General features: G+C 41.4%; 1 protein-coding gene across 1 annotated transcript in view; it reads right to left on the bottom strand.

Annotated features, from left to right (window-relative positions):
* Positions 1–23997, bottom strand: part of mphosph8 (M-phase phosphoprotein 8) — a 70418-nt gene that overhangs the window by 34519 nt on the left and 11902 nt on the right. The window contains exons 3-4 of the mRNA XM_041198908.1: positions 13610–14641; positions 9936–10038 (exon numbers count right to left, since the gene is read on the bottom strand). Of these exons, the coding sequence (XP_041054842.1) occupies positions 9936–10038; positions 13610–14641 (1135 nt within the window). The remainder of the gene's footprint in view (positions 1–9935; positions 10039–13609; positions 14642–23997) is intronic.

Consider the following 23997-nt stretch of genomic DNA (forward strand, 5'->3'; position numbering starts at 1 on the left):
TTACTGGCTGTTAGCTATTAATTTATGCACTCTGGCCTCAACTGGTTGGAAGAGATCCTCCAGATCCAGCTTATTGAAACCCTTCATATTTTTAAAGATCTCTATGGTCTCCTCATGGTTTACTCTTTTTCAGGGCAAAGAGCCCCAGACCTGGTCAATCTTTGTTGATGATGTTCTCTCAAGTATAGTAACAGCTGTGAAAATCTTCCCTTGTTCCTCTGACTTTCCCTTATTAACACAATGGTACAATTACCAGATTACCTCCAAAGGCTGTTAGCCAGGATTCAGCTAGCCATGTTATGGTAAGGCACTTCTCAAGTGCATTTGAACTGGATGGGGGTAGTACACCTCAAATATTCACCTATGGACTCACTGCAACAACAAATACCCTTGTAGACAAATTTAAACTATATCCCACAATGTTCAGTTAGTTAGTTGGTGTGCTTCACCAATCTGGTGACCTGTGCACTTTGCAAATTGTTACTGGCAATGCTCCAAGATGGCTGGAATTATATGCCAGTCCACATACTGGCATATTAAGTGCATAATTGCTTACCAAAAAATAAATCTGCCTCAGTCTGCTTGTCCCTGCCTCGAATTCTACATTCCTAGTTTTATCCCAAATAGAGGGGTTGCTTGGGTCTACCACACCAAAATAACCATTTTTCCAATGCAAACAAAGGAAAGAATGCTAAAAAAAATGAAATCGAAAACTAAAAATAAAGAAAAATGGCTGCCTTATGGGAATATGATTGACATGTGGTTACTTAGATCAATCAATAAAACTGGCGTTCTCAACATTGTAGGCATACTAAACAAAATTTAGATGTTGCTCCAAATTAAACAGAAACACATCCAAATTAAAGAAAGATTATTTTTCAAATCTTAAATGCCACAATACTATAAAATCCATGTTGTTAACACCTTTTGAATTAAAACAGCAACAATGCTAAAGCCATATTTGGATTGTGGGATGCAAATTAACAGCAATGACCACCTGGATTGATAAACAAAAGCAGACAATGTATCTGAAAGAATACATAACAATGCAATCAAGACACCCATAACTAAGGCTCATTATCACCACGTCCACCCAAGTAAACAAGCCAACAAGGAATCAAACCTAGAATAATGCCACTTCAGTAATCTTGTTTATAAGTAATTAGCCACAGTCCACAAAAGACCATAGGCCTACAGCAGTATAGCACATTAGCGAGATCACACAGTACTATGTACAATTTCAGTCTCCTGAAGGAGGGATATACTTGCACTGGAAGCAGTTCAAAGGTACACTAAGCTGATTCCTGGGATGAAGGGATTGTCTTATAAGGAAAGGTTGAGGAGGCTGGGCCTATACTCACGAGTTTAGGAGAATGAGGTGATCTTATGCAATCGTAAGATTCTTAGGTGGCTTGAGAGGGTAGATGCCTCGTGGAGGTTTGGTTTAAAAAAGTAAGATGGCGATGAGGAGGAATATTTTCTCCTAGAGTGTCATTAGTCTTTGGAATTCCCTTTCACAGAGAGCAATGGAGGCTGGGTCAATGAATATATTCAATGCTGAGTTGGACAGATTTTGATCTACAAGGGAGTCAAGGGTTATGGAAGCAGGCAAGAGTATATAGTTAAGGCCACAAACCAGCCATAACCTTATTTAAACACAGAGCAGGCTGGATGGGCCAAACAGCCTACTTCTGCTCATATCTCTCCCTCCATTTGAGACGGACATACACTATCAGCCTTCCAACCCAAGAGGCACAAACATTGCACAAATGAAAGACAGGCAGCCTACTCATTTCGGTAAAAGATTGAATGTGCATTTCAGGGAGTACTCATGCCATTTTTTGTGCATTTGTTAGACCCGAGAAAAATAAGTGAGCAAAATAATAATAAATCAGTTTCCAAGAATTCATTATACAAAAAAGTTTCAAAATACTTACTGGACTACAAAACACATTCACCTTCACCCCAGTGAAACAAAATGTAGCAACAAAGGTCATTATGTCCGCCTTTTGAAGGTCACAGAAATGACACAAAGCAGAATTAATGAGCAAATAGGACCTCACTGTAAAGTCTCCTTGGGCCACAGATAACATGATAACATGGAAGGTACAAGTAGCAGCATTGTCATGCTTCATTTTAGCTTTATTGATCTTTAATACTGTATGCCTCCTCAGCTTTCAAATGCCTCCTCATTCTAGCTTCACTGCTTTAGATGGCCCAGATTTTCTTAGAAACTTGCATCAAAACAATAGCATATATATTTTCAGTGCCAAAAATAACAAAGGAAATTTGCGCACAAGTGATGTATGCCAGTTTTTACACTATGCCCCAACTCAAGTCAGTCGTTAATTTAGCTGAGTCCTTCCATACAAAAAAGGAAGTTCATGTAATTTCACGCAAATATGTTGCTTCTCTGGTGGCTGTAGTTACCCCAAGAAATCTACATGCAGTTAGACGTGCAGCAGCGTTAAACCAGTGTTATGATGATTCAGACTGCAGGCAGTTTCTAAACCATGCAGCTTCTCTTTGTAACATTTTTTTGAATCAATATCTTTTTGACATCGCAGTTTTCACAACAGAATCCTGTGAATCTCTGAACTTGAAAATTTTCAGACCTTTAGCCTGTTCACCATGTTTAAAAGAACAATGAGCTGCCCAATAAAAATTCTACATTCAACTTTCTTAAACGGAGGAGGAAGAGAAACAAGAGCCGAAAGTCCAGTAAGTAAGGCAACCTGGGAGAAGATCACAATTCATTCACTATTAGCCCTCCTCCAACAGAACATACAAAGCACCAAGATCATACCAGGGCATCAGCACATGCAGAAAATGCACTTCACATGGAAGAGCAAATGGCCAACCATGAAATTACAGAAAGGCCTGAAGCCGCAGTCTACATCACACAGAGTGTTATCAGTAGAGATGGAGGTCACCATGGCCTTAATATTTTTCTCTTTTGGCTCCAGATAGCTCCAACCACCCACCAGAGATCTCTGCAACGTCAACAGCAAAGACAAGCCTTGAACGCATTCATTAAACATGCAGATTGTCCATGATGCACCTCAATGCAGAGAATCTGGGAAACTGCCAGGAGGTAATGGGGTGATAATTTCTTACAGGTGTCTATGTTTAGAGCTTACAGTACAGTCTGAGGGAAGCTCCCTTAAAAGGTGCTGAGCACTTGATTGCTCCCACCTTCATAACTTCATCCCCGAACCCAAAGAAAAGCAAACTGGGATACAGCTCTCAATCATTTATGGACGGATTCCTGGAGGACTGTGAACACAAAGACTTGAGTGTCTGATGGATCTAATGAAATATCAACCTGAAACGTTAACTCTGCTTTTCTCCACAGATGCTACCTTAACTGCTTCTAGCATTTTCTGGTTTTATTTCAGATCCACAATATTTTTCTTTTGTATTACTAGGTAGCCCTGGCTTGTAATGCTTCTTAGTCAGCGTTGTTAGGTAGTGCTGAACTTGAGTATTGCTGAAAAAAAGAGACATGTCTAAGCTTTTCGTTTTGCACTCATCAGGACACTCACAAGAATATCAATATAAGGGGTAAACACCAATTTACACTATGTGTAGAGAGTGGCATTGCCACGGAGAATGCACCATTGATAGTGACTGACAGTTAACTGCCACACATTGTTTGAAACTTAGACTGCTTGACCCTGATTGGTCAAGGTATTGCCCTGAGCAATGAGTCAGCAAATGGCTGTCACCTATTTTGTTTGGCTGAAACAGCCGCTATATACGTACATATTCTTTCTGTCTGCAAAGAACAGAGCCCTGTACGTTAATTTATGTAGCTTCCAGTATACGCAGATGAGCCACACTGAGCCCAACTGACAATCTTAAGTTGGTTGTCAGCAGAATTCATAGCACATTAAGGTTTATTCGGCAAATGTTGTCCAATTGCAGAATCACATTTAATGTTGGACACTGTGTTTTGAGTTTTGCAAGCACAGTCTGGTTGGGTACGGTCTGTACCCTACCCATTGCAAACAGTGGCTGGGAGACTTATAAAGAAGGTAAAGGCAATGGGATACAGGGTCATTTGATAAGGTGGATTCAAAATTGGCTTAGTTGTAGGAGGCAGAGGGTGATGACAGAAGGATGCTTTAGTGACTGGAAGCCAGTGTCCAGTGGCGTACCACAGGGATCTGTGCTCGGTCCCCTATTATTTGTCGTTTATATAAACAACATAAATGACTATGTGGGGGGTAGAATTAGTAAGTTTGCGGATGACACAAAGATTGGCCGCGTGGTTAACAGTAAGGTTGAGTGTCTTGGGCTACAGGAAGATATAAACAGGATGGTCAAATGGGCAGATAAGTGGCAGATGGGTTTTAACACTGAAAAGTGTGAGGTGATACACTTTGGAAGGAGTAATTTGACAAGGAAGTATTCAATGAACGGCATGACACTAGGAAGTTCTGGGAAACAAAGGGATCTTGGTGTGTGTCCATAGATCTCTGAAGGCGGAGGGGCATGTTAGTGGGGTGGTGAAAAAGATATATTATCAATTGAGGAATAGATTACAAATGTAGGGAGGTCATGTTGGGGTTGTATAGAACCTTGGTGAGACCACAGCTGGAGTACTGTGTGCGGTTCTGGTCGCCACATTATAGGAAGGATGTGATTGCACTGGAGGTGATGCAGAGGAGATTCACCAGGAATTTGCCTGCGATGAAATATTTCAGTTATGAAGAGAGGTTGGATAGACTTGGGTTGTTTTCACTGGAGCAGAGAAGACTGAGGGGCGACCTGATCGAGGTGTTCAAAATTATGAGGGGCATGGACAGGGTGGATAGGGAGCAGCTGTTCCCCTTAGTTGAAGGGTCAGTCACAAGGGGGCATAAGTTCAAGGTGAGGGGCAGGAGGTTTGTGGGGGGGAACGTGAGGAAAAACTTTTTTACCCAGAGGGTGGTGATGGTCTGGAATGCACTGCCTGGGAGGGTGGTGGAGGCGGGTTGCCTCACATCCTTTAAAAAAGTACATGGATGAGCACTTGGCACGTCATAACATTCAAGGTCACGGGCCAAGTGCTGGTAAATGAGATTAGGTAGGTAGGTCAGGTGTTCCTCATGTGTCGGTGTAGACTCAATGGGCCAAAGGGCCTCTTCTGCACTGTGATTCTGTGTGACTTGCTGTTTGATACGATCCACCAGACTGTGGGATGTACATACCTAGCATCACACTGATACTGAAATTCATATACCACATTACTCATTTGTGTGATAGGCAGAACATCTTTTTGGCTTGACAGCAGCATCCTGCTAGTGGTGAAAATCACTCGTGTTGCTACTGCATAGTTGCAGCATGAAACAGCTAGCTTCTCCTGTTGCTCAAATTTTTGAGATACCTTGCCCTTCCATGGTCATCTGGCACTTTTCAGAGCCAAAAGTAACGGCCTTCGGCCCATTCATGAGTTTGCATGATATACAGAGCAAAATGATCTGATCAAGGGAGCCATTATCCTGCAGGATGCCTTTGATGCGTCCTATTTCAGCATCAAGCTTGCATGGTGAGAAAATGGTTCGGGCCCTACTTACAAGGTTGCCGATAAGACCAATCTTATAGCATGTGGAACTGCAGGAATCCCAACCCGTATAATGACTAGTGAAAGTAGGCTTGGAGTTGACAACCCCCTGGCAGATTTCTCAACTAGTATGTCAAAGAAGGGGAGTTCATTGAACTGCTCCATTTCTTGGGTGAATTTGAGTGTAGGATGGAGCCCATTAAGGCATGGATGGAAATTGTTACATGCAACTGCAGATTTAAATATAGCAAACGTATCAGCCACATATCGGAAATATACAAGGGGTAGGTGGTTAGGTTCATTCCATCGAAGACATGATTCTCATGGAACCCAACAAAGATGTTTGAGAGAACTGGGCCTAGAGAGGACACCATAGCAACACCAACTACTTGGGCATCATTCAAACAAAACTCAACTGCGGAAGTTGCCAAGTTCATAAGTTCAATGAATACTGATTCACAGTGGTGACCGGGCCTAGATAGCTATGATATGGTGCTGCAGCCCAAATATCTATGGTTTCCTTAAGTGGAACATTGGTGAATAGGCTAGCAATGTCAAATGAGCACATGGACACAGCATTGCTATCAACATGCAAGACCTGTATGGCCTTCGTAAATGTGATGCAGTCCTTCACTATGTGTGGAAAACTTGGTCAAAACTGACTGTAACAATTCCTCCAACCATTTGGCCAATTCATGTTGTGCATAACCAGTCATAGATAAAAAGGGGCATCACTTGTGTATCCTGGGCAGCCCATACATAGCAAACCGTGAGAATGAATCCTGTCATATATATATATATATCATGTAGTAGCTCATCGCTTTTAAACAAGCCCAGCAAGCATTTTTCAGCTTACTTTCGAGCAAGGCTATCCAGTCATGTTGAATAGCCGTCACTTTCAGCCCTGAAAATTGCCCAGTCTACCTCAGATTGCCCTGGAAGGGCAAGGTAATCAAAAATTTGAGCAACAGGTGAAGCTAGCGTTTCACACTACTGCTATGCAGTAGCAACACGAGTGGTGTTTGCCACTAACAGGGTGCTGCCATCAAGCCAAAAAGATCTTCTGCCTATCACATAAATGAGCTATGTGGTATATGAATTTCAGTGCCAGTGTGATGCTAGGTATGTACATCCCAAAGTCTGGTGGATCATATCAAACTGCATGTTCTAGCTGCCATTCGCAATGGGCAGGGTGCAGACCGTTGCAACCAGCCCATGCTTGAAAAACTTAAAACAGTGTCCAACATTAGATGTGATTCCACGATTGAACAACATTTGCCAAATAATCCTCAAAGTGCTAAGAATTACGCTGACAACCAATTTCAGATGATCAGTTGGGCTCAGTGTGGCGCATCTACATGTGCTGGAAGCTACATATATTAATAAACAGGGCCCTGTTTTTTGCAGACAGAAAGAACACGTACATACATTGCAGTTGTTTCGTGTAAACAAAATAAGTGACAGCAGCCATTCTCTGGCTCATTCCTCAGGGCAATGCCTTGACCAATCAGGGTCAAGCTGCCTGGTTTAAATTTCAAACAGTGCTTGGTAGTTGACTGTCAGTCACCATCAGTGGTGCGTTCTCCTTCCAACCAATCAGCACTCTTCATATACATTAAAATTTCCGTTTTCCCCTTAAATTGGTATCCTTGAGAGCGTCCTGATGAGTGCAAGATGAAAAGGTTAGACATGTCTCTTTTTTCAGCAATACTCAAGTTCTGCACAACCAAGGAATTTTGTTTTGAACTGCAAAGCCCTTTAATGAAAAACTGGAAGACAAAAAGGCAATCACATTGCAGACGCAAACCCTGAGTTTGAACCTGTGGTGTTGCTTTCAGCCTTGTTGGGGAAAAAGCAGAGGAAGGAAGGCTACCCTAGCTGGCTCCCTCTCTCTACCTTGCCTAAAATTGTGTGGCTAGCAAACTGTAGCCAGAGGACCCTCATTTGAGTATAACCAGTCTGCATTTGGACCTGCAAAGCCGGCACCAGTTGGTGAAAACTTCCACCAGTACCAGTGGCCTGCCTTCACACATGAGAACTCCAGGTTGCCAAGTCGAGACCCTGTGGACTTTCTCCTTTATTTTCTTTTTATGCCTATTCTCTAAAGCCCATTTCTACAGAGAGACTCGGTTTGTCCTTTGTGTGAGTGTGTCTGTATGTGTGCTGCAGGAATTCTTTAAGAGGTAGATTGTTATACTTCCTGATTACAATTGTGTTAACTAGTTTTTGAAGCTTGTTTAAAAGAAGTTTTGTTGTATAATAGATAAATCATTTGCGTTTTTTTGAAAGAAGGCTGGCCAGACTCTTTTCTTCTGGGTACTAGAAGCATAGAACACATATTTTGGTTCTGTCTTCACAAAAAAGGATACAAATAATTTCCCAGAAACATTAGGGAACCAAGGGTCTAGTGAAAGAAAGGAATTGATGAAAATCAGTACTGGTAAAAAAAATGGTGCTAGAGAAATTAATGGGGTTAAAGGCTGAAAAATCCCCAGTGCCTGATAACCTACATCCCAGAGTACTAAAGGAAGTGGCCCTGGAAATATTGGATGCATTGGTGGTCAACGTCCAAAATTCTATAGACTCTGGGGTGGCACTGTTTAAAAAAGGGAGAGAAAAAACAGAATTATAAACCACTTAGCCTAACATCAGCAGTGGGGAAAATGCTAGAGTCTATTATGAGAAGATGTGGTAACAGGACACTTGGAAAGCATTAATGGGATTAGACAAAGTCAGCGTGGGCTTTTAAAAAAGGAAATCACGCTTAACTAATCTACTGCAGTTTTTCTGAGGAGGTAACTAGTAGAATAGATAAGGGGGAACCAGTGGATGTGGTGTATTTGGATTTGAAGAAGGCTTTTGATAAGGTCCCACACAAGAGCCTAGTGGACAAAATTAAAGAACTAGGGTTTGGGGATAATATTCTGGCTTGGAATGAGAATTGGTTGACAGGCTGGAAACAGGGATTGGGAATAAATGGGTATTTTTCCGGGTGGCAGGCAGTGACTAGTGGTGTACCACAGGGATCAGTGCTTTAGGCAAGCTGTGTGTAGGGGCAAACACATGGCGGATGCAGTACAACGGGGATAAATGTGGAGTTATATGCTTTGGTGTGAAAAACAAAGGCAAAGTATTACTTAAATGGTGATATATTGGGAAATGTGGATGTATAAAGGGATCTGGGTGTCCTGTACACCAGTCAATGTAAGTAAATAGGCAGGTGCAGCAAGCAATTAGGAAGGCAAATGGTATTTTGGCCTTCACTGCAAGAGGATTTGAGTTCAAAAGCAAGGGTGCCTTACTGCAGTTATACAGGGCCTTGATGAGGCCACACCAGGAGTATTGCATGCAGTTTTGCTTTCCCTACCTAAGAAAGGATATACTTGCCAGAGGGAGTGCAGCAAAGGCTCACTAGGCTGATACCGGGGATAGCAGGACTAACGTTTGAGGAGGGATTGGTTCAACTGGGCCTATCTCCACTAGAGTTTAGAAGAATGAGAGGGGATCTGATTGAAATGTATAAAATTTTAACAGAGTTAGAAAGACTGGATGCAGGGGGGATATTTTCCCTGGTTGAGGAGTCTAGAGCCAGGGGCCACAGTTTCAGGATACAGGGCAGGCCATTTAGGACTGAGATGCGGAGAAACTTCTTCACTCAGAAGGTGGTCAACCTGTGGAATTCTCTACCAGAAAAGGCTGAAGAGACCAGGTCACTTAGTATATTCAAGAAAGAAATTGATCATTTTTTGGATACTGGGGGCATCAATGGATATGGAGAGAAAGCGGGAATATGGCAATGAGATAAAGGATCAGCTATGATCATATTGAATTGTGGAGCAGGCTCGTAGGGCCAAATGGCCTACTCCTGCTCCTAGTTTCTATAGGCAAACAATTGGCCACTTCACTGAGAAAATTAAACATTTAGATTAATGGTACAGCCTGCGGAGTAGTGGGGCTTGATAATTCACACACTCCTCCAATCCCAGTTGTCAGAGTTTCCTCCCACCTATCTATTTTCTTTCATGTTTGTTTTAATATTCTATTTAACGAGTGTTAGAAAAGCCAATTATTTTTTACCATATTTTCACGTGATCTATTGTGAAATTCTACTTCCATTACTACAACTATTTCCATTAACTATTTAAAAAGTAAAATATTCACACATGAATCCACATTATTTCATATATATGTCAGGCAGTCTTTTACAAATGGAGTTCTCCTTTAATATGCTAGCATGAATATTTTGTAAGTTTTAAAACTGACATATTTGACATGAAAACTTATGACTGTCATCTGAATGGGATAACAAAATGACATTCTAGTGTGTATCACCTTATAGTGCATGTGGAGACCAATGGCAAAAGTCACATTCTTTACAAGTACTTACTGCGGTCCACACTTTGTTCCTTTCGCCCTTTGTCCATATCCAACTTATCAGTCACTTCTCTGGGTGTTTCACCTTTCTTTCCAAACTTCTCTCGGGAAACAGACTAGAAAAATAAATACCTGGCTATAAATGTTATTTACATTTAGGCTGAAAATACATAATGTATGGAACAATTGAGTTTGTTTTTAGTTTCAGCTTTAAGTGAGAGATTGGATATTTATTTCAAGGCTTTAGAAAACTGGAAATGTGCCACCATATTCATGAAAGGGCTAGTAAATTAAGATTCTGGAACATGATTCAAGAGGGCATTTTGTTTTTTTGAATACTCATTCTATAATCAGCTGTTTATAATCTCCCAAAAATTAGAGCGCAGCTCATGCAGAAATGTATTCAACAGGGTAATTTTACCACATTAGACAATATATTTACAAATTGAACATTTTTACTCAAAATCAAATTTTATATTCTCTTTTCCACTTTCTGTAAAATCTTCACTCTGTAATATATTTCCGTCCTCTGGTGGTTTCATCTTGTTTTGTTGCGCTAAAGACAAATTTAGACTGAAGTCATGAGATGGCAGCCACGCATCATAAATAGAAAAGGTTAGAAAATATTTGCTTCAAATAACAAAACCCATCACATTCCACAATAGCTGCTCCAGATACGCCTAAAAATTATTTCCATTAATTTTGACTTGCACTTAAAAACCATCATTAGAAATAGGCCATTATATTCTGCTAATATATGCCTGTTCTCAATAGGCAGTAGGTAGTAACACAACAAATTGCATTGCAGACAGGTCTACAATCTTTTATGTTGCAAGTTTCTGTCTCAGCAAAGATATCAATCCAAAGTCAGATGTTTCCCCAATGGGAGGGGAAGATAACTGTTGGCAGTCTGCTTCATCACCTCAGTCTATTAATAGAGACACTGAGAGTTGTAAACAAATCTTCATTTAATAATCTAAGCAATTTTTTTGTTAACATGTGGAAAGCTAATGGGTGGTAAGGACACATTACAATACCATGACAGAACATGAATTCTGATCGCACTCTAAATTAGTTGAAGTTTGTAGAGGGTGGTAGCAAGAGAAATTAAGGACATTGGAGAAATTGATCCTTTGGGTGATGATGGTATGCATTATAAATCCAACAATGGCGGCTGAGGGAAAGGCAAAAGTATATGACATTTCAGAGTAGCATTGGTCATTGGTGTGGATGAAAACACACCTCAGGGCTCATTAGGTGGATGGAACAGCTGGTCTAAGTGCTGGTAGAAGCTGAGGAAAGCTGGCTAATTTTACCAACTAAGTAGAAGGAAATATGATAAAAGCAAAATACCGCGAATGCTGGAAATTTGAAACAAAAATAGCTGGAAAAACTCAGCAGGTCTGACAGCATCTGTGGAAAGGAAGACAGAGTCAACGTTTCAAGTCCATTATGAGTCTTCATCAGAAGAAAATACGAGCTTGCCCAAACCTTAACTGTTGGACTGACAGTGACAGAGTTAATGGTGGACATAAAAATATAGATATTGATGTTGTTTAGGATTATCATAAATGTGGAGAAAGGGACATTGCACATAATAGGGATGTAAACACAGGAGGGAGAACCACTGAAGGAAATGAAATGTCTGCATTGTGACAAGTATGAGAAGAATCATGAGAGAATAAGGCCACGGAGGTAGACGTGTAGAAAAAGATTTACTTCCATATAATAAAGCTACTCAACTATTGTAAATGAGCATGGTAATTAAGGAACAGTAGTATCGTTAATGTCCCAAACCAAAATTTTTCTAACATATAACCAACATGCTCTATGAAGAAAAATATGAGAAGTGATAATTTTCATTAGCCAATTATTCATCACACTATGTTGCAAACCCATTTGCTAAGTTTTTCATTTAATTTATTTAAGTATATCAGGTTCATAAAGTCAGGCCTTACATATCCTTTAGGGATTGATGATTTAAATAGGTACATGATAACATGAACAACCTGCACTGTATCTTTAATTATTGACTCAAAATTTAGAACTGTATTCCTAGAACATGCATAAGGAATAAAAAGTGATAATGAGGAATAAAAAGCTTACAGGAGTGCTTTTACACCATTTAGGAAAGCCTAGGCAATCACTTGTGGTTTTACATACCTGGAACCAAGATCACATGCAGGGGGTAAAGAAATCAGCAGATAATTGGACTTGCATGCAGACATAACTTAATCCCCATTTTAAAGACATACATTATGTGATTAGCAGCTCCATTTATAAGAGAAAATATCTATGGATATTGGTCAGTGTAATTATGCCATCCAACCAGTGGCGGCACTGCATTGCCTTCACCAAGCAGGTGGTCGAGGGGGGGTGGAGGAAAGAGGGAGAAGAGAGGATCACTTACAAAACAAACTTACATGGGTAATTTTCATTTATAAAAAGTTTGAATAGAAATCCATATGGGAAGCAATTGAGAGGAAGTGCGCACAGTTTTTTTTTGATATATACAATACTGAATGTATTGGGAACACACCATCTGGAAGTTCCCCTCCAAGTCAACACCAACTTGATTTAGAACCATATTGCCATTCCTTCACTGTAGCTGGGGCAAAATCCTTGAAATCCCTGCATAGGAGCACCATGGATGTATTTAGGGGATAAGGTCTGCAATGGTTCAAGGCGGCAACTCATTACCACCTTTCGAAGGTATATTAGGGATAGATAATAAATGCTGGCCTTGCCAGCAACACACATCCCAAGCTTAAATAAATAAAAAAGATTTCTTCAGAATTTCACAGCAATAATTTCAATTTGATAATCTCGCCCTCTGCTGACTAAATTTGGATTATTGTTGTGCATACACTAAGAAAAAGAGTTAGAGATAGACAAAGAATGATCTTTCTAAACAGCCTTGAAAACTGGATGAGTGCACTGCCAATGATGATGATTCATGGCTCCAGAGCAAGATTAACATGGAGGTCCATGTTCACTAATGCCCTCTTAGGGGATGGTACCTGAACAGAGAGAGAGGTACACCAGGAAGATAGTTGATTCATGTCCAACTTGAATAAGATGTTCTTGTTCAGTTTATGAAATAAGACCATAAGACCTAGGAGCAGAAATTAGGCCATTCAGCCCATCGAGTCTGCTCCGCCATTCAATCATGGCTGATAAGTTTCTCAACCCCATTCTCCCGCCTTCTCCCTGTAACCTTTGATCCCCTTACCAATCAAGAATCTATCTATCTCGGTCTTAAACATATTCAATGGCGATACACCAAATGTTTAACATCTGATCCATGCCATTTTACAATTTAAAAGTATATACTTGAAATTGACATGTCCTCGCCAGATATCCTCAGTTATACTTCCAATAGGAATCACAGGAAAACTGTTAGTTACAAGAGCCCTTCTATTCTCCAATCCTTCGCATCTCAATCTTAATTTCTTATTTGCTGCAAGACCTGAGAATGGCTGGCTCAGCATAAAGTCATAAGTAAATACGGGGACCATTCTGGGTCTGTACTAATTACTTTAAGTGTCTAAATCTCTCTACAGCTTTAAAAGAAACCCAAGTGACAGACATTCCACTACATTAGAAAATGAGCTAGTGTAACTTCGGCTTATTTCTGCTAGCATAATTTACTCAATTCATTGATTGAATCCAAAACTTTATGCTTACTTGGGTTGGGGTTTTAACTGCTTCCAGTTTCTCCTCATTATTTGTTGCAGTGTAGTTTGGTTTGTCTGTCTTCACATTTTCTTTAACTTCAGAATCCAATCTTAACTTGTCAAAGATACTCGGCTCAGCGAATTGGGGTGGTTGTCCCGAAGTTGTTACACTAGATTCAGAACCTTGAACCACCTTCTCAGTTCCAGAAGGGGGGGAACTGTCAGTCACATTATGTATTTTGCTCAATTTTATCGTTAAGTTTTTCACAGAATCAGGTTTAGGAATGGCACTGTTTTCACCATCTCCTGACTTTCTGCCTTTGGTCTCCATCTGAAATTTTGGAACCTTAATTTCAGTTCCATCCGATTTTACAGATGACACATACTCCTTACGCTTCTCATGACTTTTGTGTTTCTTGTTATGACTGTTATTCTCCTTATTTATGTTTTTCTTCTCCGAATAATCATCTTTCTGATTCTTCTTCTGTTTCTGTAACTTCATCTCTTGCTTGGAATTATCTACTTTGTCCCTCTTCTTTTTCTTTTTCTTTATCTTAAGCTCATGGTCATCTTCATCTGAGCTAACCAGAGATCTTTTTGGTGTTGCAATCATGTCATGTCTTGCTAATCCCTTAGCTGTTTTCTCAAATGTTGGATCACTAGAATTCACATTTTTCCATTCTTTGCTTTCACCAGGGCTTAGAGATTCAGGTAGCAAGTCAACTTGTGTGACTGGTTCCAGTAAAGACCTCTGTGAATCAACATGTTTTTTCTTCAGTTTCTTAGATTCAGTTGAACTCCTTTTCTTTACTTTACCATCTTCAGAGGTCTCTCTCACATATTCTGCTGAGTTGTCTCTCTGTTCTTCACTATTTGATCTGTTGGGTTTAGCTCTTTTTTCTATTTTAGGGCTGTCATGTTTCATGTCCTGCTCAGTTTTAGATTTTTTCTTCTTTTTAGTCTTCTGTGGGGAAATTTCTTTTGCTCCTCCATAATCATCAGCAGACTCATCTTCAAAAATATCTTTGTCTAAGGTAAGCTTCTGAAAAAAAAAATATGCACTGATGAGATGAGATAGCAAAAGCATCTATCAAGTGAAATTATCTCAAGAAATAGTTACAGCTTCAAGGAATATGTCTGATTCTAGCCAAAGAGTTATAACAACAAAGGCAGCTAATTATCTTCATTCCAATGTCCTTTACATATTTTTCTACTATTTTGGTTCTTGCTGACCATATTTGCTTTTAATTGCAGTATTTAGTGGGTCAAGGACAGAAAGGTCAGAGTGGGAACAAGGTAGTGACTCGAAATGACAGGCAACAAGAAGCTCAGGGTCATGCTTGTGGACTGAACAGAGGGATTCTACAAAGTGGTCACTCAGTCTGGGTTTAGTCTCCCCAATGTAAGCAGTGAATACAGCATACAAGTTAAAAGTACAAGTAAATCACTATCACTTGGAAGGGTGTTTGGGGCCTTGGCTGGTGAGAAGGGAGGAGATAAAGGGAAGGTACTGCATCTCCCACGCTTACATGGAAAGTTGCCATAGGAAAGGGAGTGTTGGGGGTCACTGAGAAATGATCTCACAGAGGGAATGAATCCTTCAGAATTCTGAAAGGGGAAGATGGGTTTGGTGGAGGTATCACACTGGAAGTGGGGCTCAAATTCTTGACCAAATGTTTCCAATATTTTCTCTTTTCCTTTTGCGTTTCCAACATCCACACCGCCGGTTGTGTAAAACTAAATTAGTATCTTAATCTACAATTCACCAATATGGATAGCCAATATGCATCTTTCTACAAGAAAAATAATTTTCATTAATTAGACAGGCCGCCACACCATATTATATTGTAATTTCATTTGTTAGAATACAGAACTGCAGGAGAATACAAAGTAGGAGGGGCAAGGCATAAAGCACGATGGCGGAGGAAGTCAGAGTCCAGGAGAAGCGGGAGCTGACCGGATCCAATTGAAGCACTAGTAGTAATTGAAAGAGTATCAGAATTAGCCTGGAGAGGAAGGAGCGACAGAAACCGATGGAACCAAGATCAGCATTGACAGGAAGTATTGAGGTAAGGAGCCAAGATAAAGAAATAGAATAACAACCATATTTACAAAGTGTGGGGTTTTAGGTTTTAAATCCTACATTCTTATGTTTTCAGTTTTATTTCAGGTATATCGAGTTGGAATTTCAGAGCTCTGGGTTTCAGAGTTGAGCTACAGCTGGTGTCATCATAGTGCATGCCTGAGGCTGAAAGCTACATGGGAGCACGTTTCTGGAGGAATTCACACCACAGCTCAAGAGTGTGCTAGTAGAGGCGGATTAGGTGACTGCCAGACAGACAAGGACAGACAGGTAATACAGGGGTCCAGAATGCATTTTGCTCTTTAACCCACTGTTTGAATGCTAAGTGCAATTGTTCCTTCAGAAATTCAGCCAGAGCCAAGTCGGCAGCCCAGCTGTGCAGGGCAAGGTCAGAAAGCAATAATCATAGGTGAGTCACTAGCTGGTGGAACAAACAGGCTTTTGTGGCCACAGACGTGACTCCAGGACAGTACTTTGGCTCCTTGGCGCTAGGGTCAAAGATATCACTGAGCAACTGCAGAGAATTCCTGGGAGGGGGGGCAGCAGAGCAACGAACCAGCCAGAAGTCATGGTCCATATGGTACCAATGACATGGGAAAAAAGACAGAACAAAGTCTTGCAGTCAGATTTTAGGGAGCTAGGGAAGGAATTAAAAAACAAAAGCTCAAAGGGCAGCAATCTCTGGATTACTCCCAGAAATAGATGAGTGCGTGGTTGGAGAAGCTAGTACTGGGGAGCTAGAGGTATTGCATTAAACATATAGTTTGTTAAAATTTTTGGTACCACTTGGTGAAGATAATGTGTGATATTTCTAAACTCAAAACCCAATTGGATAAAACAAACACCAAAGATGGCAAGGAAGGTGATTTGTTGCAGCTTTTGCAAGTGGATACTGGTAGACACGTGTGATCAATGGCACATCTGCAGCAAGTGTCTGCAGCTCGCAGAACTTTAACTCCGGGCTGTGAGCTGGAGTCCAAGCTTCAGACCCTGCAATGCATCAGGGAGGTGGTGGTGGTGGCAGGGGGTTATCTGGGCACTGTTCCAGGAGGCAGTCACACCCCTTAGGCTAGGTACTTCAGATTTGATCCATGGTCAGAGACAGGAAGGTGTGGCTACGAGTAAGAATGGTATGGGGATCCAGAAGGTGGAGGAGTTTCAGCCAATGCAATTGTCCAACAGGTTTGAGGTTTGTGCAACTTGTGTGATGAGAGAGGGAGCTGTAGGGTGAATGATTGAACTAACCACAGCATTATGGTGAAGGAAGCCCATTTAAGTGGGGCACAGGGAGCAAAAAGGAGTGCAGTTCTAGTAAAGGACATTATAAGTTAGAGAGATAAGCACTGTTCTCTGCAGCCAGCACCTCGAGTCCAGAAGGCTGTGTTGCCTTCCGGTGCCAGGGTCAAAGGCAGTTCCCTCAGATTTAGGGAGGAAATTGGAGTGGGACGGTAAGGATCCAGTTGTTGTGGTCCATGTGGGTACCAACAACATAGATGGGACTCAAAGGGGTTCTGCTGAGGGAATATGAGCCCTAAATTAAAAAGCAAAATTACAAAGGTAATAATCTCTGGATTACTATCTAAACCATGAGCAAATTAGCATTGGGTAAATAATATTAGAGCATTAGGAACATAGTGACATAGGAAATAAGAGCAGGAGTAAGCCATCTGGCCCAATGAGCCTGCTTTGCCTTTCAAACAGATCACGGCTGATCATCCACCTCCACCATTTTTCCTCAGTGACCCCATACCAAATCGTCATTTGGTAGCACAGAGTTTGAGTATTGTTGAAAAAAGGCATTTTATTGAAGCTTTTTGTCTTGCACTCATCAGGACAATCGTAAGAATATCAATGTCAGGGGAAGCAACAACCTTATACTGTGTGAGAAGAGAGTGCTGATCGGTTGGCAAGTGAACACAGGTTGGTGAAAGTGTTGCCATGGAGACCACACCAGTTAACATTGACTGACAGTTAACTGCCAAGTCAATGCTTATTGACAAGGCAATTGTGCAGGGTAGCGATGCAGGTAATGATAGCCAGAGTGTGACAGGAAGAGACAGAGCATACAAACATAAAGGTGCCCCAGCAAATAAGGTCTGAGTAGGGAAAGATGGTTAAGATCGAACTAAAGGCTCTTTTATCTGAATGCACAAAGCATTTGTAACAAGGTCCCCACATTAAACACTGGTTTCTACCAGGGGCCACCTGACAAGTCCGGCAATGGCAGATTGGCTACGAATCTGAGAGTCCCAAGTCAAGAGATGTGGTGGGAAGAGAAAGCCCAAGATCCAATAAAATGCTGACCATCATCACATGCAAGACTTTTTTTGAAGCCACCAGGGCCATCTATAGGCCAAATTCAAATGGACAAAATCCTCTTCGCTTACAGAATGTTTTTTCCCTTAAGGATGACAATGTCACCCTTCAACACTGGAAAGAACATTCAAAGAACTTCTCAACCATCAATCCATAGTGACAGTTGACACTCTCCAGACTATCCCCGACTGCCCTACAATAGAATTCACTGGTGAACTACCAATGGGAGAAACAGAAGTATTTCCCTTTTGTGCAAAAGAGGGAAAATCCTGACAAGCATTCTCCTGAATCACCTACTTCCTGTAGTTGAGGAAAATCTGTGACTTTAGAATTCCCAGGAGATACCTCTGACATGAATTTGTCTGGCAACAAAGGCCAACAAAAATGTCGACAACACCACCAGGAACTCCTCATTGCATTCATTGACCTGACCAAAGCATTTGACCCAGTAAATTGCAAAGCTCTGTGGATTGTACTCTGAAGATTTGGATGTCCAAGAAACTTCATCACAATCCTGTAATTGCTTCATAATGATGACATGACTGCAACTATCATGAATGGGAGATTTGAAACAGACACCTTAGAAATCAGGACTGTTAAGCAAGGCTATAATAGCCCCCAGATAAAAAGCAAACGATCTCTACCTCACAGAGGCTGCGTGTCAACTCGCAAACATTTCCTCCTACCTCCCCCTGGACCATGAACCCACCACTGAACATCAAGCCATTGTTTCCAGGACTGTCACCTCTGGAATTCTTCCTTCCACAGCTTACAACCTCATGGTCTCCCAACCTCGGACGGACCACTTCTACCTCCTACCCAAAATCCACAAACAGGACTGTCCCGGCAGAACGATCGTGTCAGCCTGATCCTGCCCCACAGAACTCATTTCTTGCTATCTTGATTCCATTCTTTCTCCCCTTGTCCACCTACATCTGCGATTCCTCTGGCACCCTACATCATATCAACAATTTCCCTGGCCCCAACTGAATCCTCTTCACCCTGGACGCCCAATTCCTCTACACCTCCATCCCCCACCGGGATGGTCAGAGCGCTCTCCGTTTCTTCTTCGAACAGAGGCCCGAACAATCCCCATCCACCACCACTCTCCTCCATCCGGCTGAACTTGTTCTTTCACTGAACAATTTCTCCTTAAACTGATCTCACTTCTTCCAAATAAAAGGTGTGGCTATGGGTACCTGCATGGGCCCCAGTTTTGCCTGTCTCTTTATGGAGTATGTGGAACATTCCTTGTTCCAGTCCTACTCAGGTCACCTGCCACAACTCTTTCTCCAGTACATTGATGACTGCTTCGGTGCAGCTTCATGCTCTCGTCTGGACCTGGAAAAAGTTATTAATTTTGCTTCCAATTTCCACTCCTCCATCATTTTTACATGGTCCATCACTGACACGTCCCTTCCTTGACCTGTCTCAATTTCTGATGATTAACTGTTCACCAATATTCATTACAAGCCTACCTACTCCAGCTCCTCACACCCTATTTCCTGTATGGACTCTATCCCATTCTCTCAGTTCCTTCGCATCTGTTCCAATGATGCCAATTTCCAAAAAGTTCCTCTGACATGTCTTCCTTCGCTGAGATTTTCCACCCACAGTGGTTGACAGGACCCTCAACCGTGTTTGGCCCATCTCCCATGCATCCGCCCTTGCATCTTCCTCTCCCTCCCAAAACCATGATTGGGTCCCCCTTGTCCTCATTTATCACCCCACCAGCCTCCACATTCAAAGGATCATCCGCCGGCATTACCACCAACTCCAGCATGATGCCAGCAACAAACACATCTTCCTTTCACCGCCCCCTGTCGGCATTCCGTAGGGACCGTTCCCTCCGGGACACCCTGGTCCACTCCTCCATCATCCCCTACACCTCAACCCCCTCCCACGGCACCTTCCCATGCAAGCGCAGAAGGTGCAACACCTGCCCCTTTACTTCCCCCCTCCTCACTGTCCAAGGGCCCAAACACCCTTTTCAAGTGAAGCAGCATTTCACTTGCACTTCCCTCAATTTAGTCTACTGCATTCGCTGCTTCCAATGCGGTCTCCTCTATATTGGAGAGGCCAAGCGTAGACTGGGTGACCGCTTTGCGGAACACCTTCGGTCTGTCCACAAGCATGACCCGGACCTCCCTGTCGCTTGCCATTTCAACACATCACTCTGCTCTCATGCCCACATGTCCGTCCTTGGCCTGCTGCAATGTTCCAATGAAGCTCAATGTAAACTGGAGGAACAGCACCTCATCTTCCAATTAGGCACTTTGCAGCCTTCCAGACTTAACACTGAGTTCAACAACTCTCTCTTCCTTCCCCACCCCCTTTTTCCAACAATTTATATATTTTTATATATATATTTTTCTTTTCCCACCTATTTCTATTAATTTTAAATGTATTTCCATTCATTGTTTTATCTCCACCTTTTAGCCCATTTCGATCCCTTCCAGCTACGCCACCCCCACTAGGGTTATCCGTCACTTGCTCGTCCTGCTTTCCACCCTTAATGTCACCATTAGCACATTCCATTGCTAATATCACCACTATCAACAACCCTTTCTCCTTTTGTCTATGACATCTTTGGCAATCTCTTCTTTGCCTCCACCTATCACTGGCCCTCTATCCAGTTCTACCTGCCCCACTCCCCTCAACCAGCTTATATTTCATAACTCCAGCATCCACAGTATTTTGGTTTTAGCTTATATTTCATCTCATTTCTATTTTTCCTTAGTTCTGATGAAGAGTCATACAGACTTGAAATGCTGACTGTATTCCTCTCCGCAGATGCTGTCGGACCTGCTGAGTTTTTCCAGCTATTTTTGTTTCTAATAACCTCCATATTATTTACAATTTACCCAACAGTGAATATTTCAGAATACACAGAATAAATGCATTCCAACAAGAAAAAAAGTCGTCCCAAGGGACAGATACACTATCTGTGGATAACTAGAAAGGTTAACGATAGTATCAAACTTTAAAAGCTTATAATGGTGCAAAGAAAGGTGGAAAGACAGAAGATGGACAGAATATAAGGAACAGCAACAGATGACTAAAAGGTTAATAAGGAGGGAAAGTACGAGAGAAAACTAGCCAGAAATATAAAAAAAGAGTTCTTATAAATATTTTAAAAAGAAATGAGTTAAAGTGAGCAGTGGTCCTACAGAAAGTGAGTCTGGGGAATTAATAATGGAAAACAAGGAGATGGCAGATGAATTGAACAGGTATTTTGCATTAGTCTTCCCTATAGAGGATAGAAGTAACACCCCAGAAGCAATACAAATCAGGAAATGGGAGGGAGAGAGAAACTCAGGAAATCTACAATCAGTGAAGTGGTAATGAGTAAATTGTTGAAGCTGCAGGCTGACAAGTACCTGGGTCTTGATGGACTTCATCCCAAAGTCTTGGGAGTGGCTAGTGAGATAGTTGATGCGTTGGTTTTAATTCAGAAAGCAGGAAACCACAGGCCAGTTAGCTTAGCTTCCATCATTTTCCCTATGACAGATGTTATTATTGAAGTAATTTAGAAGGGCACTTGGATAAGTTCAAGGTAATCAGGTAGAATCAACATGGTTTTGAGAAAGGGAAATCATGTTTAAACAATTTACTGGAGTTCTTTGAAGTAGTCACATATGCAGTGGATAAGTGGATAAAGGGGAACCAGCGGATGTACTGTACTTAAGATTTCCAGAAGGCATTTGATAAAGTGCCACATCACAGGTTATTGCATAAAATAAAAGCTCATGGTATAGGGGTAGCATATTGGCATGTATAGAAGATTGGCTGGCTAACAGGAAGCAGCGAGTAGACATAAATGGATCTTTTTCAGGGTGGCAAGATGTAACAAGTGATGTGGCATAGGGATCAGTGCTGGGACCTCAACTGTTTACAATTTATATAAACGACTTGGATGAAGGGATGGTTGCCAAATTTGCTTAATAAGATAGTAGGAAAGTAAGTTGCGAAGAGGAGAAAAGGCAGCTACAAAAAGATACCTATACCTTGGTAGCTACTTCTCTCAAAAAGCCACCATTGATGGAGATAGTTTAAACTAGCTTGGCAGGGGTTGGGAACCCGAGAGTAGATTCAGGAGGCAGGGAAGCAAAGCTAAAAATGGAAAGCAGGAAATTAGTAAGCGAGTATTGAGGGCAGAGGAAAAAGGCTCACAAAGAAGTCAGTGATTAGCGGGACATACTTCAATGCAAGGAGTCTAGTGAATTAGGTGGGTAGACTGAAGGTACAAACAGACAGTTGGAAGTATGACATCATAGTTATCATTGATGTATGGCTTGAAGGGCAGAAATGGCAGTTCAACATTTCTAAAAATATGGCTGAGGCAGGGTAGTGGGGAAGTTTGCTGTATTTGTTAAAGAGACAAACATTTGAGAGATGGGATGGTCTGCTAGAAGAATCATTAAATGAGGTCAATGAGGCCATATGGGTTAAACTGAAGAATAAAAGTTTGCAATCACACAGCTGGAGGTATACTATAGACCTCCTAATAGTCACAGGGTGAAAAAGAGCAAACATGACACGGAGGCAAATTACTAAGTGCAGTTCTAGGATTTCAATTGCCTCCAACATTAACTGTGATAAAATCAGTGTAAAAGGTGAGAGAGATTGCAAATTCTTAAAAGTGCGCTCAGGTGATTTTTTTTTTTTAAAACCTGTATGTATCAAACCCAACAAGAAAGGAAATAGCTCTGGGTTTTGTTTTAGGATGTGAAGCTGAGCAGATGGAAGAGGTATCAGAGACAATGTCTACCGCACATTGCACAGCAACTCAAAACTCCCTGCTCAGGCTTCACTCAAGTCAACTCCTTTAAGTTTGCATGCATGCACATGGGGGGAGCAATGAAGTGGATGGAGTTAGAAAGAACGCTGATCAATGGGAGAGCACTTTGGTGGTAGTGATCATAATTCAATTAGATTTAGCTGTAAAGAACATATCTTTTTATTTCTGTTGGACTGTGGCAAAATTACAATGGCTGCAGTACGAAAGGCATGCCCACCAGAACAGGATGAGATATATATATACACAATATTGTAGTCCTGGAACAGAATGTACCATGAAAGACAAGATAGTGCCAGAAAGGAGTCCTGGACACCAAGGGTGCTGCCTGACAACAGCGTTTTAATTGGTTCTTGACCAGGTGACAGGTATTTGTGTGAGGGATGTGCAGCAGAAAGCTTCTGGCCTGTAAGGAGAGCCTCCCTCCCTTCTTGAATAGAGGGGTTATATTTGATGCTTTCCTGTTTGATGGAACTGTTCCAGAATCTAAGGAAGTTTGGAAAATTAACACTGATGCATCTACTACCTCATTAGCCACTTTTAAGACCCTTGGATGAAGTCCATCCAGACACAGACTAGTCAGTCTGCAGCTCCATCAGTTTGCTCAGTACCTCTTCTCTAGTGATTGTAATTTCACCATGTTCTTCTCCCCCTTCCACCTCCTGATTTACAGTTAATACTGGAATGTTTTTCGTATCCTCTATAATGAAGACAAAAACAAAATATTTGCCCATTTCATTCAACATTTCTTTATTATCTACTATTAACTCCCCATTCTCACTCTCCAGAGGAGCACCAATCACTTTACTTACTCTTATTTTTTAAATACCTGTGGAAACTCTTGCTAATGATTTTTACATTTCTAGCTAGCTTCCTCTCATACTCTAATGCCTTTCCCCAATTAACCTTTTGGTCATTCTCTGTCATTCTTTACATTCTGCACCATCATCTGACCTGCCTCTCATCTTTGCACAGTTATATGCTTTTTCCTCAAGTGTGATACTTTCCCTAACTTTAGTTAACCACATAAATGGTGGGTCCTCCCTTTAGAACTTTTCTAGATACTTATTCAAAGGAGCATGTCCATACACTCTGCCTTTTTCAACTAAAGATACCTTTTGGGACACCGATTCCTTGGTTCATTCCCCATGGCAATGCCTTGACCAGAGTTGACCTGCCTGATTTGAATTTAAACAAAAGT

Source organism: Carcharodon carcharias, chromosome 11, assembly GCF_017639515.1.
Source record: "Carcharodon carcharias isolate sCarCar2 chromosome 11, sCarCar2.pri, whole genome shotgun sequence".
In the NCBI taxonomy this organism is placed as follows: domain Eukaryota; kingdom Metazoa; phylum Chordata; class Chondrichthyes; order Lamniformes; family Lamnidae; genus Carcharodon; species Carcharodon carcharias.